The sequence below is a fragment of the Camelus dromedarius genome, chromosome 6, assembly GCF_036321535.1.
Source record: "Camelus dromedarius isolate mCamDro1 chromosome 6, mCamDro1.pat, whole genome shotgun sequence".
Lineage (NCBI taxonomy): Eukaryota > Metazoa > Chordata > Mammalia > Artiodactyla > Camelidae > Camelus > Camelus dromedarius.
The window spans coordinates 14,808,290-14,824,542 of NC_087441.1; the positions used below are offsets into that span (position 1 = coordinate 14,808,290).

The window sequence follows — 16,253 nt, forward strand, 5'->3', positions numbered from 1 at the left end:
CCCTGTGGTGAGGAGGTGGCCCCTGCTTGTGGCATCGATCCTACCATTGCCCAGGGCTTTCTGGCCAGAAATAGGGCAGTCATGATGGGGTTTTGAGGTTGGTGGAAAAACATGGCAAGGGTTGAACGGTAGACAATCTTTGCATTTCAAGAGACCAGAAAGGCAGAGGGCAGGAATAAATTAGGAGTTTGGGATTAACATATATACACTAGTATATGTAAAATAAATGACCAATAAGGACCTACTGTAGAGCACAGGGAACTATACTCAATATCTTGTAGAAATTTATTATGGAAAAGAGTCTGAAAAACTATATATATGTATATTTATATATAAAAATATAACTTTGTTGAATTACTTTGTTGTACACTTGAAACTAACACAACATTGTAAATCAATTACACTTCAATTTAAAAAAGGGGGGGGTAGGGTATAGCTCAGTGGTAGAGTGCCTGCCTAGTATGCACAAGGTCCTGGGTTCAATTCCCAGCACCTCTATTAAAAATAAATAAATAAATAAATAAATAAATAAACCTAATTACCTACCCCTCACCCCCACCCCCCCCAAAAGAGAGAGAGAGACCAGAAGGCTCATGAGGAGATGCTGAGGTAGGGTGTGTGCAAAACAGTAGACCAAAATCCTCCATTCCAGAGAAACCAGCTTAGGGGTTCTAGAGATGAGTCCCTAACCTCCCTGTGCCTGGAATTAAAGCTGGAAGAAAGGGCATTTCTTAAGGAGAGAGGAAAGATATTGGCTTCACTGATGTGCTATGGGCAGATATATGCTTCCTCCATCTTCCCCTGGTCTTCGTGGTACTTATCTGTCTTTCGGAGACTCTTGGCTGAGGGTCCATCATCTTGGTGTCTTGTGTCAGAGAGGCCATGAAGACAATTTTTGCTGCATGAAGCTGATGGTGGCACCATTCCTCAGCTCTTCTCTTCCTGAGCTTCTGAACCTCCAACCTCCTCCCTTCCACATGCCCCAAGCCAGGGCACTGCAGGCTGTGGTCCTGTCCAGTCACTGGAAGTTTGTCCCCTTACAGGGATTGAGATCATGTCACCCCCCAACTCCTACCCCAAATCACATACCCATCAAAGGCTTCAGGGACAGAAAGTTGGCTTTTGAACAGTTAAAAACAGATACGTAGTCACAGAGAAGAGCAATCAAGAAACACACTTGAAAAGAATTGTGGCAATGATGTGTTTACTTGAGAATTGACTGAGAATAGACTTTGCTGCAGCCAAGAGATAACTTATTTGGAGACAGGATGGGAGTGTGAGTGTCATCAAACATTCACGTTACTGATTCAGCGCGCACAGAAAAAGTAGACCTTATTTTCTGTGATAGATATAATCTCTTCACCTTTAAGGGCGTAGGGAGGAGCAAACTTGAAATTTGCCGGTTTGTGATATTTCAGTATCTTCTGTCTTTGGGACGACTCAGGCTTTGCATTTCCTCTCCCTTCCCCTGCTCCTCTCCCAACTGGCATCTGGGGGCTTTGAGACCTGGCCCTGGCTGGGAGAGGGCATCTGGGACCCTCACTGGGCTCTGCTGTGGAGTGGCTGGGCTGGCCTGGCTTCAGGAATGGTCAACATAGAGGGTCATTGGTCCCATTTGGCCTTTTGGGGAGCCATGCTGGCTTAAAGTCCAGTCCCCTTCATGGGGGGCCAATTGTCCATTCCCAAGCTGCACACAGTCCTCCAGGCCTAGGGTTGCCAGGGATCCAGGGGCACTGCGTTCAGCTCACCTGTCCGCCCCTTTCCTCCAAGGCAGCGCTGCAGCCCCATGGGATGCTGCACCCGCTGAAACCAGGATTTCTCTGAGAGGCTTGGAACCGCCCAGGCTGTACTGAATACAAGCCTTCAGCCTCCTCGTTACAGCCATCGTGGTGTTTCCACCCTCCTTCCTCTCATGGCTCAGCGGGTGCAGGCCTGGGGGTGCAGGGTAAGGACTCAGTGACTGGCCTCCTCATTCTTCCTCCGTCTCTTTTCTTTTCCAACTTCCCCTGGGGTGGAAGGGTCTAGCTTTCCACTTCCTCTTCCTTTTTACCACAGACTGCCCCACTGATATTTTCTCCTTATTATTTGCATAAACATCATAGCAGAGCCTCAAAGGCCAAAGAGCTATTTCCTCTAATCTGGAAGACTCTACAGATCTGGGTGGCAAAGCCTGGTTCTTGAAGTGTTACTGGCGCCAGAGAAATGCAGAGTTCTCTTGTATCGTCACAAAGCCTGACTTCTAATACTATTTTGATCAGTGTTTCCCAGACTCCCCTTTTCTCTTTGCAAACCTTGACCTATCCTAACCCCCTCTGAGAAGACAGCAGAAGAAGCTATGCTCAAGAGAAAGCCCAAAAGTGAAAATTTGATGTGTTAGCCTTGCCTGGATGTGGAGAGGATGTGAGAGTCGTGGGGATCCTTGGCTCTCTAAGCACCAAGCCCTGCCCCTCCCGCCACCCCTCCCACAACTCTCCCCTTCGCTCACTCCACACTGGCCTCTTTTGGTCCCTAGACATATGAGCCTTTCTGTCATCAGGGTCCTTCCAGCCAATCCTTCCCTGCACATGAGCTGTTCCTTCTCCAGCTGCTCACAAGACTGGTTTTTTCTCAGTCATTAATTCTTTCAACATGTTTTTACTGAGCCCAGTGATCAGGCACCACCATACTAGGTGCTGGGGATTCAATGAGCAGCAAAAGGAACCTATGATCTAGAAAGAGGGAGACCCAGTTCATCCCATGGGTGACTCTACGTGTTAGGAGGGAGAAGGACAGTGCTGTGAGGACTTGTAACAGGGTAATCTGACCGGGTTAGAGGCCAGGGGATGCTTTCCTGAGGAAGTGGCGATGAAGCTGAGTGTGAAGGAGAAGGAGTAATGGACTTGGCCGGGAGGAGAGGAAACAGTTGGTGCAAAGGCCCTGTGGTGGGAGTGGAGGGAGGTTCATGGCAGGACCAAGGGCTCAAGGAAGTTCTGGTGGCTGAGGTGGAAGTAGTGAGCAGAGGGTGATCTTGCCCCAAGTCCGGGCTGTATCCCATCCCTGGCCAAGTCCCACCGTTTCTGCAGTCTCAATATCTCAAATCTATGCTCTTGTCTCCCTCTCCGGCAAAACGCCGCTGACCTCCATCAACTAAGGCTGAGGGATGTTTTCAGGCTTCACTGGCCCCTCAGAGCAGCATTCAGCTGCCTCCTTCCTGTGGCTTCCACGGTGCAGCCTCTTCTGCTTTGCTGCCTTCTTTTCTGATGGATGCTGTCTGTCTCTTTTGTATGGTTTGTCCTCCTCTACCTGCAACCAGTGCTGAGTTCCAGAGTTTCTCCAGGTCCAGCCCCTGGCGTCTCACTCTCCTCCAGGCAATCAGGCAATTTTCTCCACGTGTGGTTCCAACAGTTGATTAAACAGATGACTCAGACATTTTATCACCAGGCCTCTCCTTTGAACCTTAGCTGTTTATTTAACATTTCCACTTTGAGGTCACAAAGGCTCCTCCAACTCAACACGTGTCCATGACCAAACTCACGATCTTTATCTCTAAATCCTGCCCTCCTCCAGAATTCCCTGCCTCACGGGCCCTCCATCCCCTTATGCAAGCCAGAAATCTAGAATTCTCCTCAATGCCTTTTTCTCTGTCACCCCTGTATCCAATCAACTGCCACGTTCTGGAGATTTTACCATCTAACTGTCTCTCAAGTTCGCATCCTCTTCTCCTGGATGCCCTACCACCAACTCGGCCAGGTCACTGTCAGTTTTTGCTTTGATGACTATGACAGCTTCTTCACTGGTGTCCCACATCCACTCTTGCCCTCTTCCAACTTATTGTCCTGTGTGCTGCCAGATTCAGCTCTTTGAAATAGACATCAGATCAGATCAGATCACATCTAACACCTTAAATTCCTTCTACGGCTTCTCATTCCTCTTAGGAGCAAGACTAACCTTCAATAAGGCATGCAAGTCCCTGTCTGATCTCGAGCATCCTCTCGCACCAGTCTCTCCTTCCTCCCTCCACCAATCATTGTCTTCAATGGAATTTATGGGCACACTGGCCTCCTCACTTGGACTTGGGAAGCCCAATAACACATTGACAACCCTCTTGACCCTTATTAACTTCAGTTCATAAGAATATCTTGTCCAGTAATCCTTGGAATGCACTCCTCTTGGATCCTAAGGCCCTCCATATATTATCACAAGCTACATGGTCCCAATTAAGGGATATATTTTGCAAAGAATGACCTATTTTCAAAATGCAGATTTGCTTGATTCCCTTTGATTAAGAGACTATGATCCAGTTTATTCCCAGGGGAAAAAAAATCACTCTTTAGAAACCCTTTCTGTGTCTCTATAGATTTCTTTGTTTTTCTCGTTGTAGCCATGGAAATAAAGAAGCCTTCTCTTGCCGGGGAATCCAGCTGGCTGTGGACTGGTTCAGGGACAGAGGACACACCTACATCAAAGTTTTTGTTCCATCCTGGAGGAAAGAACCACCAAGATCTGATGCCCCGATCAGAGGTACGCTGGAGCACATGCTCAAGAAGTGCTCTACACCTTTCCTTGGTAGTATTCCTGACAGTTACAGTCAGTTATCTACTTAGCTATTTGTTTGATGAAGTCTGTCTTCCTCACTGGACTATAAGCTCCATGAAAGCAATGACCGTGAATGTTCCCTGTTACAGCCTTAGGTGCTCAGTAAATAGTTGTTGATAGATAAATGAATAAAGTAGTTAATCTTTTAGTGTAAATGATTAAGTTCCAAAAATAATGTCTTACAACTTTTAACACTGCAGAAAGATTGGGTCTGCATCCCACCCCTCATAGAATATAGGAACTGAAGGAGACATTTATTTGGTCCAGTGATATTTATTTACTGAATATCTGGTTCAATCTCTTCATAAAAAAAAAAAAAAAGGAAACTGAGACCCAGAGAATTCTTTATTTTTAATTCTTGCACTAGCTAGGAATATTTTAAGCTACAAATAATAGAGCAGGTGGTATAAATAAACAGGGGTTTTTGTTTGTTTGTTCACCTTTCTTATAAGAAGACGACTCGTGCTAATTCATTGCTGGCATGTTTCAGCTGAGTCAATGTCAGTGTTGATGGTGGGGCTGACCTCTTGGTGATTCTGGGAGGTTTCACTGAATTTCCCTCCAGCCTTTTAACCACAAGTTTTTGGTTTTGTTTTCAATTCTAACAACGGTCACCATTTGCTTCTCTTTCTGATTCTCTCCCATTATTTTTTAAGTAAAATGCTATTCTTGTTTTATGGATGCAGTATCTTTTTGACTATTTCTATACTAAAACAGACTTTTAATAAATTCTCTTAAGTTCCATGAATCATATTTGTTTTTTCTGGGGTCAGTTCTCTTTGTTCATGTTTCTCTTTCTCTCTTTGTGCTGTTAAATCTTCTTCTCAAAAGTCTGGTGATCCTTTGCTTGTCAGTGTTTACTTGTGAATAAAGAACCAGGTTGGTTAAATACATACCTGTGCAATTTCTATGGGTTTTCTCTCCCGGCATTAGGATCTTTCTCTAAAAGGCAGGGCTGACCATTGGTGTTGACCAGTGGATTTTGCTTGAACGCATCCTGCATGGAGCAGCCAGGCAGCTGGGCACCTCTGTCCACCACGTATTCCAGTGCTGTAAGGATGATGGTTTTACTTTAGAAGGTCAGAGGCCACCTGGGAACCTCCACTTTCCTAGTTATAGCCTCACCACCCTTATTGTGACAAGGCCAGGAAAGGGTAGATGCAGCTGCCCTATGAGTAGCCTTTCAGTTAATCATCCAATTGCTGCTGACTTTCCTCTCCCGCTGCAGTGCTCTGGGACTTTCAGGGAAAATGGCTTCACCTTCACTGTGCACATTCCGGGCTGTGGCTCTCTCTGCACTGTGCAATCAATACCATCCTACCTGCTCCCTGTCTTCCTAAAAGTTGTCAAAATCCTGGGTTTGCTGCTGTCCCCAAGCCCATTTTTAATGGGATTACGGATCCCCGCTCCTTTTTGTATTTCTTTCCTGCCCTTTCAATGGGTTTATGAGGAAGGGATATAAATACTCTGTTCATCATGAACCGGTTATCCCAGATTATTCTCTATGGTCTGAACATGGACAATGGTGGCTTATAACAGTTGTGTAATATTTAAATACAGTATAGGTAAAGAGTAGGGAAATCATTCTAGTAGGGAAGAATTTTTAAACAAGCCACGGCAAGTGCAAAGAACAGGGAAAAAGTCATAAATTTGACTTCATTAAAATAAAAGCTTCTGTTCATTAGCAGATACCACAAAAACAAAAAGATAAAAAGACAAGTCTTTGACTGGGAGAGGCAATACATCACATATCCCCGATGAAGGATTATTGTCCAGAATCCATGGAGAACTTCTCCAAATTAATAAGACCAAGACAAAGGACCAATAGAAAAATATGCTAAAGCATGAATAGGCCTTTAACAGAAGAGAAAACACAAATGGCCAACAAGCATACGAAAAGATTCTCAATTGCATTAGTAACCAGAGAAGTGCAAAATTAAATCACAGCAAGAGGTGACGTTACACCCACTAGATTGGGAAAAATTCAAAAACCTGCAAATGCCAAGTGCTGGCAAGGTCGGCTTAGATGCTGTGTTGGGAGTAACTTGACATAACCACTTTGGAAAACAATTCAGCATTATCTTATCAAGTGCCTTCCCCTACAAGTCAGCAATATCACTCCTAGAGGCAGACCCTAGAGAAATCCTTGTTCTTCTGTCCCAGGACACTTCTGTGCAAAACTGATAGCAGTTGTTACTGAGTCCAAACTTGTCTGGCTCACTGCATGACAGGCCAATAAATCTGGAGACGGGGTGTTGGGGCAAGGAATAACAACTTCATTTGGAAAGCCAGCAGACCGAAAAGATGGCAGACTAATGTCCTGGAGAACCATCTTACTCAAGTCAGAATTCAGGTTTCTTTTATACTAGAAAGGGGAAGGGGTGTGGTTGGTTGTTTCCAACTTCTTGATGTCAGAATCTTTTGTTCTTGCAGCTGTCCCTGTAGATCAGGTCACGATGTTCCTGTACACCTCCAACAAGACAAATGTTATCCTCTGTTCCGCAACTTTGAATCTCTAAATGAATGAAAAAATGTTATACTCTTAAAGATCTTAACCTTGAGAATGGGCCCTCCTGTATATTTCAGGCAATAGGCAACATTCTTTACAAGAGGTGCAAAGCAAGCATGACTAAGCACAGGATACAGAACACAGGGTTAGAGCTAAAGGAATGGATGTAATATGGAGTCATATTTGTTCTTCCCTGTTACACAATGACATGGCCACACTTCACCTACCCAATGTTCAATGAAGAAACAAGTTGCAGGAATATGTGCAAGATGATTCCATTTGTGTTAAGTCTGGAGGTTCATAATCACATTGGAAAGAGTCCTTTTGAAGGGTACATATATATGCATTTTAAAAAATGAAAGCAAGGGAATCATAAACACAAATTTCTAAAAATTGAGTTATCCTAAGAGGAGTGAAAAGAGATGCAAACTAGGAGGGGCAATGGAGACTTCAAAGCATGGGCTGTGTTCTGTTTCTCAAAGGGAGTGCTGCACACAGGGCATTTAATTAGTTAATTATAATTTTTAATTAAAGTATAATTGACTTACAATATTATATTAGTTTCATAGTATTTGATATTTTTATACATTACAAAGCATGCACGCATGGCATTTTAAAAAAATGAGTCTGTATACCACACATGCATTATGTACTTTTTTAAAGTCTGGGAACCACATCATATAGGAAAGGACTTAGACTTGAGGGAAGAAACGATTTGTGAAGAACATGCTAATGCTCTTCCATGTTGGGAGTAACCGTTATGTGTAGAAAGGACTTCTTTTGCGTGTCTCTGAAGGCAAAACTATTATCAAAGAGTGGACCATCCAGGGATGCAGATTTTAGCTCCTGACTAGAGACCCTGTAACATCTGCACCACTGGATACAGGCTCCCTCCTCCCCAGCTTCACGGGGCCCTCCCCACAGATGCTGTGAGGCAGGTGCAGGAGCCATTTCCCTCATTTTATAAACGCAAAACCTGATGCTCAGAGAGGGGTGAGAACCTGAGAGCTAAGACCAGACTCCTAATCCTGGCCTCTCCCTGTGACATTCTTGTGTCCCTCAGAGCTGTCAGTTGTGGGCTGCTCTGTCCTGAAGGTGTCCAAGCAGACTCCTGTGTTGTAGGGAGGGTGGACACTGGCCCTTTGCTAAGGGCTCACGTGGGAGACTTCCAGGTGGATGCAGGACTCCTAGTCATCCCTAAGGCAGTGCTAGGAGTCTAGTTAAAATAGGAATGTCCTTCTCCAGAAGAAGGCCTCTGGCCTCTGTGTCTCCTGTGGTGGGGCTTGGTGGCAGATAACCATCACAAGCACAAGAGCTGGGGCTTCACTTTTTCTTCCAAAGTGTGACTCCTTGGCTGGGTCCTGTCCTCTGGATTGTGGTCATGATACAGGCAGGACAGAAGCAAAAAGCCCTCTTGACCTCAGGCTGCTGGCAAATTCCCTCGATATCTCCCCGCTCTTCACCTGCTGGGCTGGGCCCTGGGAAGGGTGGAGTACTGGGGTCGGAGGTTGGGGGTGTGGGGGACACCAGCGGGGAGGGGGAACCCTGAGAGGAGCAGTGATCTCAGGATGGTTCTGGGGGTGGGGCGTCCTTCTGAGAAAGCGCTCTGTGCCTTCTCCGCCCCGCGACCCCCAGAGCAGCACGTGCTGGAGGAGCTGGAGAGGCAGGCCGTGCTGGTGTACACGCCGTCCCGCAAGGTGAGCGGCAAGCGGGTGGTGTGCTACGACGACCGCTACATCGTGAAGGTGGCGTACGAGCAGGACGGGGTCATCGTCTCCAACGACAACTACCGCGACCTGCAGAGCGAGAACCCCGAGTGGAAGTGGTTCATCGAGCAGAGGCTGCTCATGTTCTCCTTCGTCAATGACCGGTACGTGGGGCCGCGGGGTCCTGGCTCCTGGCACGTGGGGGCGGGGCGGTGACAGGCAGAAGCCACTCCCACCGGCCCGGGCCCAGCGGGCCTTCATCACGCCCCACCCCCACCCCGGGGCCTGGAGACCCAGCCCAGAGGCCACCCCATCTCTCTATCCCTGTGTCCCCTCTCTTTTGTGACCAGCCTTCCCACCCGTCCCCTACCCCCAGGGCTGTTTTTCTTTCCCAACTGTTTATGACCTTTCTTTTCCCAGGCCCACATCTAACTGGCCCAGCACCCAGTTGTCTTGACAGGTCAGCCAAGCATGGCTTTGGGCAGGGGGCAGCGGGTACCATTAACTTTTTGTTTTTATTTATTTACTTATATATTTTTTAACAGTTGTAAAACTAAGTTTTATTTCAGCTGACACTCTTCCATTTGGGGAAGGAAATGTCATATATAGAGGCATTTGAGATTATCCATTAATTGAATTGTCATTTCAGTTAATGCACTGTAGGCGGTTTTGCCTTTTTTTTTTTCCCTTTTTCAGTTTTATTAAGTAGAATTATTACAGTTTGCACATATACATTATATGCATGTATACAATATACTGCACATAGCTTTTTAGTTTACATACATGTACTGATCATTGTTTCTAAGAACAGATTAGAGCTTTAGCTTTTTAAACTTACATAGTTATCAAAGGAATGAAGCCAACTACAGAAGAAGAATCAACAGAATGTGGTAATCCAGTGATAAAGGACAGTCAAATATGCTTGCACATATTCAAGAAATTAATCATCTAAGTTATAAATAATAAGTAGAAGAATTTGAAGAATTTAATACTTAAGAGCATGGGAACAATCATTGTGGGGAAAATCTGAACTTTATTGCAATTCCTGTCCCTTATTTTATGCTTTGTCTTTTTTTTTTTTTAAAGTTTTGAATTACATACGGGAGTTGGAAAGATCACCTTTTCTTTGGGGCTGTAAAGATTTTGGAATCACTCTGTCTTAATATGTTTCAGTTGACATTTTCAGGAGAATGTGGTTGGTTCGTCTGTCCCCTGGGTTGGTGGTTCCCCTGGGTCAGATCCACCTGGGCCAACCAGCTACAGCTGGCGGAGGGTGATGTCAGGGTCACGAGGCACAGACCAGTTAGGGGGTGCTGGGTGAGGGCCCCAAGGCAGAGCTGAGGTGGGGAGGAAGCCAGGGCTGGTCCGTTGCACACGTCCTCGGGCTGAGGGCAGTGGCCAGGAGCCACGCAAGGTGGGAGTGGTCACAGGGTGGTCACAGGGTGGGACAAGGAGGGAAGGGCACAGCAGGCTGGGACATCACTCCCATTCCAGTCTCCTCTGTTATCAGGCCACTCGCACAGGGCAGACCAGCTCCTGACCCTGGACGTTGGGGGGCAGTGTGTGTAGTGGAAAAAGCTGGGGCTTTGGAAGCAGCGGATGAGGTTTCAAACTGAGGCCCTGCCATGTGCTGGCTGTGTGGTCCGGGGAAGCACTCACCCTTACCGGGCTGAACGTTCTTCACCCTGAATTAACTGTACTTGGATTAGTCACTCTGACCTCTGAGATGATCCTGAGGACCAGAGAGGATTGGAGCCGGTAGTGCTGGCAGTCATTCTCAGCCCAGGCCAGGCCATGGGCCTCCAGCAGGCCCTGCTGCCCCCACCACCCCCGGCCCACAGCCACTGAGTGGAGGGGGCCTCCTAGGGCCCAGGGCAGCTGGTTGCCGCAGCTACCCTGCAGTAGCCCATGCCTCCCCCCACCTCCGCGCCGCCCCGCCCCAGCCATTTCCATATTCACCAGGATGACAGCTTCCTTTCTCTGGCTCAGGCCTGGAGGAATCTGGCGAGTCTGGTTACTGTGGGATCCAGAAAATCCTCACTGAGGTCTGATGGATCATGGCTGCCTCTGGCCTGGCGACAGCCTGGGGCCCAGGCCAAGTCCTTTTGACGCACTGGCCTCAGCTCAGGGTTTGCCTGAAGGTCCCCAGCTGCCAGAGGGCAGAGCCTGCCGCCTGCCTGTGGGTGAGGACGCCTGCCCCATGCTCAGGGCACGTCCGTAGGGCCCTCTTGGCCGAGCTCCTGGCTGTGAGGCCCGGGAAAGAGCAGGAGGTGAAGCCTTTGGGAACTTTTAATAGCTGCACTGGGTGGCTCCCCAGATTCTTGGTCAGGGCCCAGCTCTGAGAAGCCGGCTGTGTAGCTGGGATCTGAGCCATGGAGGCTACCCCGGACCAGGGATCGCCCAGCTTGGGGCCGGCCTGGTGGATGTGGTCTGCAGAGTGGGACCCCAGCATGACCCTTGACTCTTAGGAGGAAACTAGCCCATAAAAACAGGGCCCCCCAATTAGAATCCACAACCCCTCTAGTGGAACCTTTGTTTGACCTGGAAGTGCCTCCTGGGAACAAAAGTATTCACATAAAAAAGTAGATTGTGCTAAATGAGGGAGTTTTCCTTCTGAGGAATGTTGTTTTCTCCTTTGAGCCTTGGGCATTGAGGATGAATTCCCTTCCTCCTCAGATTTAATGCCGAAGAAGGGAAGGGGCAGGGTGGTGTCAGAGAGTGACATGGCCGGGGTCCAGCAGCCCAGGATGTTAAGGCCAAACCCAGAGCCCTGGGGTTTGAGGAGGAGGGTGGAGCTGCACCGAGGCTGCGTGTGCAGGCTGCACCTGGGATCCACTTCCCTGACTCACCGACAGCAGTTTCAAACTCTGTTAATTTTTATCCCCCACCTGACAGGCCAGAGCTGTGGGGCCACATGGGAGAAATGGAGCTCATGGGACTAGAAGCTGTTTGTGGTCCCATAGAGGTCTCTAACCTTCTGTTGACGACACTGGAAGGCAGCTTAGAGTCATGTTCAGACCACAACCCAGGGGAATCCTAGTGTAATTATGCTTCAACTTTAGTGGATAAAAATCACCTGGGAAGTTGTTACCATGCAGAATCCTGAACAATGTGAGATTCTGATTAAGCAGGTCTGGTGTGAAGCCTGGAGCCTGCATTTTTAAAGGAGTTGCTAAGTGATTCTGGCACTGCTGGCTGGAACCTCAGCAGGAGAAACACTTGGAAGGGACCCAGGGGCTGCTGTCCTGGGATCTGTCCGGGCTGTGCTCTGCACGGTTCAGAGTGAAGGAAGGGCTGTGCTGCTGTAACTCGCAGGACAACCTCCGGGTAGGAGAAAGAGCCCTGGACAGAGAGGCGGGGCCAAGGCCACACCTGGTGCTGGGTGGCTTGGCCCATTCCCCACATAGGTGCCCGTGGTGAGTGCCTGTGGGCCTTGCAGTCACCCCCCTCGTGCTTGTTTTCCAGGTTCATGCCTCCTGATGACCCCCTGGGCCGTTGGGGACCCACCCTGAGCAACTTCCTGAGCAGGACGCCAAAGCCCCCAGAGCCGTCCTGGCAGCACTGCCCCTATGGTGGGTAGCGCCCCACGTCTTGTGGGCCCTGTTTAGGTCAGAAGCGCTGGCCGGACAGTCTGCAGCCCGGGTTCTAGCCAGGTTCTGCTCTTAACTAGCTGTGTGATCCTGGGGAGGTAACTTTACCTCTCTGGATGGCAGTTTTCTGACAGGATTATTGTAATGATGAACCAACATCCTGGACCCCTGTTGCATGGGAGGGTTTGTGAGCGCCGGATGCAGGGTCACGCAGAGGGCACCCCCAGGCTCGCCTTTCGGAGGCCCTTCCCCTGGCACCTTGTGCCCACATCCTGCCCCACCGTCCTCCCTACCTCCCTATCCTTATGGACTTCGGTCGGTGCTCTCCATTAAGAGTTAAGGATTCTATCCCAGAGCCCTTCAGGGATGCCAGCCTTCTAGCCAGTTGCATAGGGCAGGCACTGTCCGGTCCATACCGCCTCCCCCCTCCCTCCCACCCCCAGGTCCAGGTCTCATCCCGCACCCTCTCCCCCCAACCCTTCCAGGCAAGAAATGCACCTACGGCATCAAGTGCAAGTTCTACCACCCAGAGAGGCCGCACCACACGCAGCTGGCGGTGGCCGACGAGCTCCGCGCGCAAACGCGGGCCTGGCGGGGCGCGGGCAGCGAGGAGGAGCGGCCGGGGAGCGCGCCGCCGGAGGGCCAGGCAGAGCAGGGCGGCTCCCCAGGCGTCCCCGCCGCCCGGCCCGGCCCCTGGGAGCCCGGCGGGCGCGGCTTGGCCCTCGCGCGGCGGCCGGCGGACGTGGCGGCTCTCGAAGGCCGCTTCTCGCGACTCGCCCTCGGCGACGACCCGGGGCTCCTCCGGGCGCCCCCTCCGGGCCCCTGCTGCGGCCTCGCGTCCGGGCCGCGCTGTCCCGACTGGGTGGCGCCCCGGCCCCCGCCGTCCCCGCCAGCCCCTGCCGGACCGTGGAGTGGGTCCCGCCCCAGCGCCCGGCAGAGCGACCGGCGCCCCCCGCGCCAGCAGCCCGCCGACCTGAGGGCCCTCCCTCCAAGGGCCGGCCGGCTCCCGGGTCGCTCGGCCCCGGCAGAGTCGGGCTGGGGGGACGGCACCTTCCGGGGGCCTTCGGGGTCTGCGCTCCAGGCCGCGACCGGAGAGGTGGAGGCGCGCGCCCGGGCGCGCACCGTGCTCTGCAGCATCTTCCCGCCCCAGCAGGTGGACAGCGTCATGGCCCTGTTCCCCGAGCTCTCCGATGTCGCCAGGCTCATCCTCCTCATCCAGAAATTCCAAAGGTCGAGTGTGCCCGTGGGGAAGCCCTGAGGAGCTCGCCTGGGCCACCGCACGGGCTGTCCCAGTCTTGCCTTGCTACCTGGCCGGGCTGGTGGTGGTACTCAGCCTGCACCTGGGTCGGCACCCCCTGTGGAACCCCCTTTCTTTGAAGATGTCAGGAAAGCTAGCTTCCTGGGGCCCTCTGCAGTGCCCCTCGTGGCTCTTGGTGACCTTCACTGACGACGCAGAGGCTGCTGCTACAGGTCCATGTCCTTCAGAATAAGGTTGGCCACTTCCGTTGAGGGAGTGATTTCTCAGGCCTGAAGACTTCAAGTCCCACTAGGGCTCCAAGTGTTTGCCCAGAGTACTCCATGGCTGTTTCTGTCCAGCTACAATTGGCATCCACAAGTGGGTCACAAGATCAACTTAAGGGGTCACACCAGAGACAGACTGGAATAGGAAATTGCGGAGCACACCCCACATAATCAGGCTTGGGAGGACACTGTTCTTTGTTAGCTACAGATGTGCCTGTATTCCCTCAGTAGCCATGTGAACTTAATGGGTTATGGGCAAAAGGTGGAAAAACTCTGGTAAACGGCCTTGGAGTTCATTGCATCAAATCACATTTGAAATGTGTAGTCAGTTGGCTGCTGGAGATTTTGGCATCTGGAGGTTTTCATATGAGCTGTTTCTAACCTCTTGAGGGGAACCCAGAGTTCTCGCCTCCATGTGTGGGCTCCACTTTTCACTCTTGAGATTGTGTGGCTGTGCTGGTCTGTGGTGGTGCGGCCGGGGGGCACCTTGTCTGGGGCCCTCACCCCACCTCACACACACACACCACACATGCAGATATCACACCCACAATCACACAACACACACACACACACACACACACATACATCACTTAACTCAGGGATAAGTGTCCTCCTTTTTCAGCTATCTATCATGTTTCCAGCCCAGGCCCCTTATTGGCCAAGCCTTCTGAGCCACACCTCACAGCTGAGCCCAGGCGCACTGAGTCAGGGATTCTGCTCAGAAACCTCCAGGTGGGTCAGCGGAGAGCTGGGGTGAGCCTCAATCATGGAGCTTTCTTGCCACCTTCCATCATTGCTGTTTATTCTCACCAACTACTGCTTTGAGTTTTGGGGGAAGGGGTCCACCCATTTGCAATGGACAAGAGAGGAGAGAGATAGTGCTTTCAGAACGTGGACCCTGTATCCTCAAGGGCCCTGGCATCTCTGGGTGGCATCCACCCATTCACTCTGGATTATAGGTCCAGCTCGCAGATCTTGGCTGGTTGGTTCATGAGATTTGGTGTCTCAGCCATCGAGGAGGGTGTGAGGCACCTGCCAGTGGAAAACCAGCTCCCAGCCCCAACCAGCTTCCTGCAGACTGGCAAGCATGGGCTGTGTGCACAGTTGGCCCAGCCCAGGGTGCACGCCGGAGAATCCAGTCCTGGCCCCCTTCATTGTGCTAAACGCTGCCATTGGAGATAGAGACATTGTGTCCCCTGTGAGCTCTTTCATCTTTTTAAACCAGATTCTTAGCTTCAGCCAGATCTGTTCCTCACCTCTTTTTTCCAAAGAGGACATCCACAGTTGTACCTTATTATTTGGAGACCTCCGTCCTGAGGAGGATGCACTCTTTTCTAGATAAATTGGATTTCCCTCATGCTGTTTTTTGGTTGGTTTGTTCTTTTCCCTTTTGACAAGATAAGCTTTATGTTAGAGCTGCTTTTGTCTCTTGGATCTGTTTCCTGACATGGAATCATTGCATTGCTGATTTACTGGTAGAAATGTTTAAACTACTTCCTTTGAGGACAAGTTTGAGTTTTAGTAAGCTGTAAAGCTATTTTATTTGGTTCACTGTGATTAAGACAAGCACAAAAACAAGTGAAGAAACAGCACATTTCAATGTAATCCCCTTTGGAATTTTTTCCAAAGTCTTGGTATGTCTTTGTGACACAAAACTTGAATGGGATGGGTGGATGAAATGTTCCTAGTTGCATAGCTGTTACCGAGCTCCCAAAATAAATCACTTTTACCCACACCTGGACTCTCCATTGTCAAACTGTGTATCCGTTTCTCTTGTGTCAGCTTCCCCCTCAGGCTGGTTTCTCCTGTTAACTATTGTGGGTGTGAAGGCTGAGGTTATGGCTGCTTTACTTGGTGTTATTGCCCCCTTGGGGTGTGGGGGAGAGGCCTAGAATTCACCTTTTCCAGGAAAATCAGCAAAACCCAAGGCAAGGACACGCCTTTGCTCGCCAGGCTTTTTCCCAAGAACACAGGCAGAGTCCTTGGTCGCTCAAATCTGAGGATCCGGGTCCTGTACCATGTTTACTATGTGACGTAGCTTTCCTAGAGGCCTCTAGAAAGTAGTTTGAGACACAATTGCAGAATGTTGGTGTAAGGGCTAGAAGTGAGAGAAGCCACTCACACTAGCATAGTTCCAGATCAAATGGACCCCTGCTCTAAGGATTTTACACAGAGCTCAGATGGGGAGCAATGAGCTACCTGCCAGCTGGCATGGGTATGGCTCCCTGCCTCTGGGAGGAACGTCCCCTGTAGGGGAGGAGGGCACAGGGGAGGGGGTGAGCAGAAGGGTCATTCAGCAATAGGTGATGGGGGAGGGGGCTCTGGGAACTGGAGCAATGAATTGGCGTCACA

The 16,253-nt window shown here is 50.1% G+C and overlaps 1 protein-coding gene across 3 annotated transcripts in view; it reads left to right on the top strand.

Annotated features, from left to right (window-relative positions):
- ZC3H12D (zinc finger CCCH-type containing 12D) overlaps positions 1–15,636 on the top strand; it is a 30,436-nt gene extending 14,800 nt beyond the window's left edge. For 2 of the 3 annotated variants that reach the window (XM_064486591.1, XM_064486590.1), the window contains 4 exons: positions 4,361–4,545; positions 8,720–8,954; positions 12,256–12,362; positions 12,866–15,636. In XM_064486591.1, coding sequence (XP_064342661.1) covers positions 4,361–4,545; positions 8,720–8,954; positions 12,256–12,362; positions 12,866–13,638 — 1,300 coding nt within the window. In that variant the 3' untranslated portion in view covers positions 13,639–15,636. The remainder of the gene's footprint in view (positions 1–4,360; positions 4,546–8,719; positions 8,955–12,255; positions 12,363–12,865) is intronic. The other variant, XM_031456522.2, reaches the window with a different exon arrangement.
- Positions 15,637–16,253: the final 617 nt, after the last annotated feature.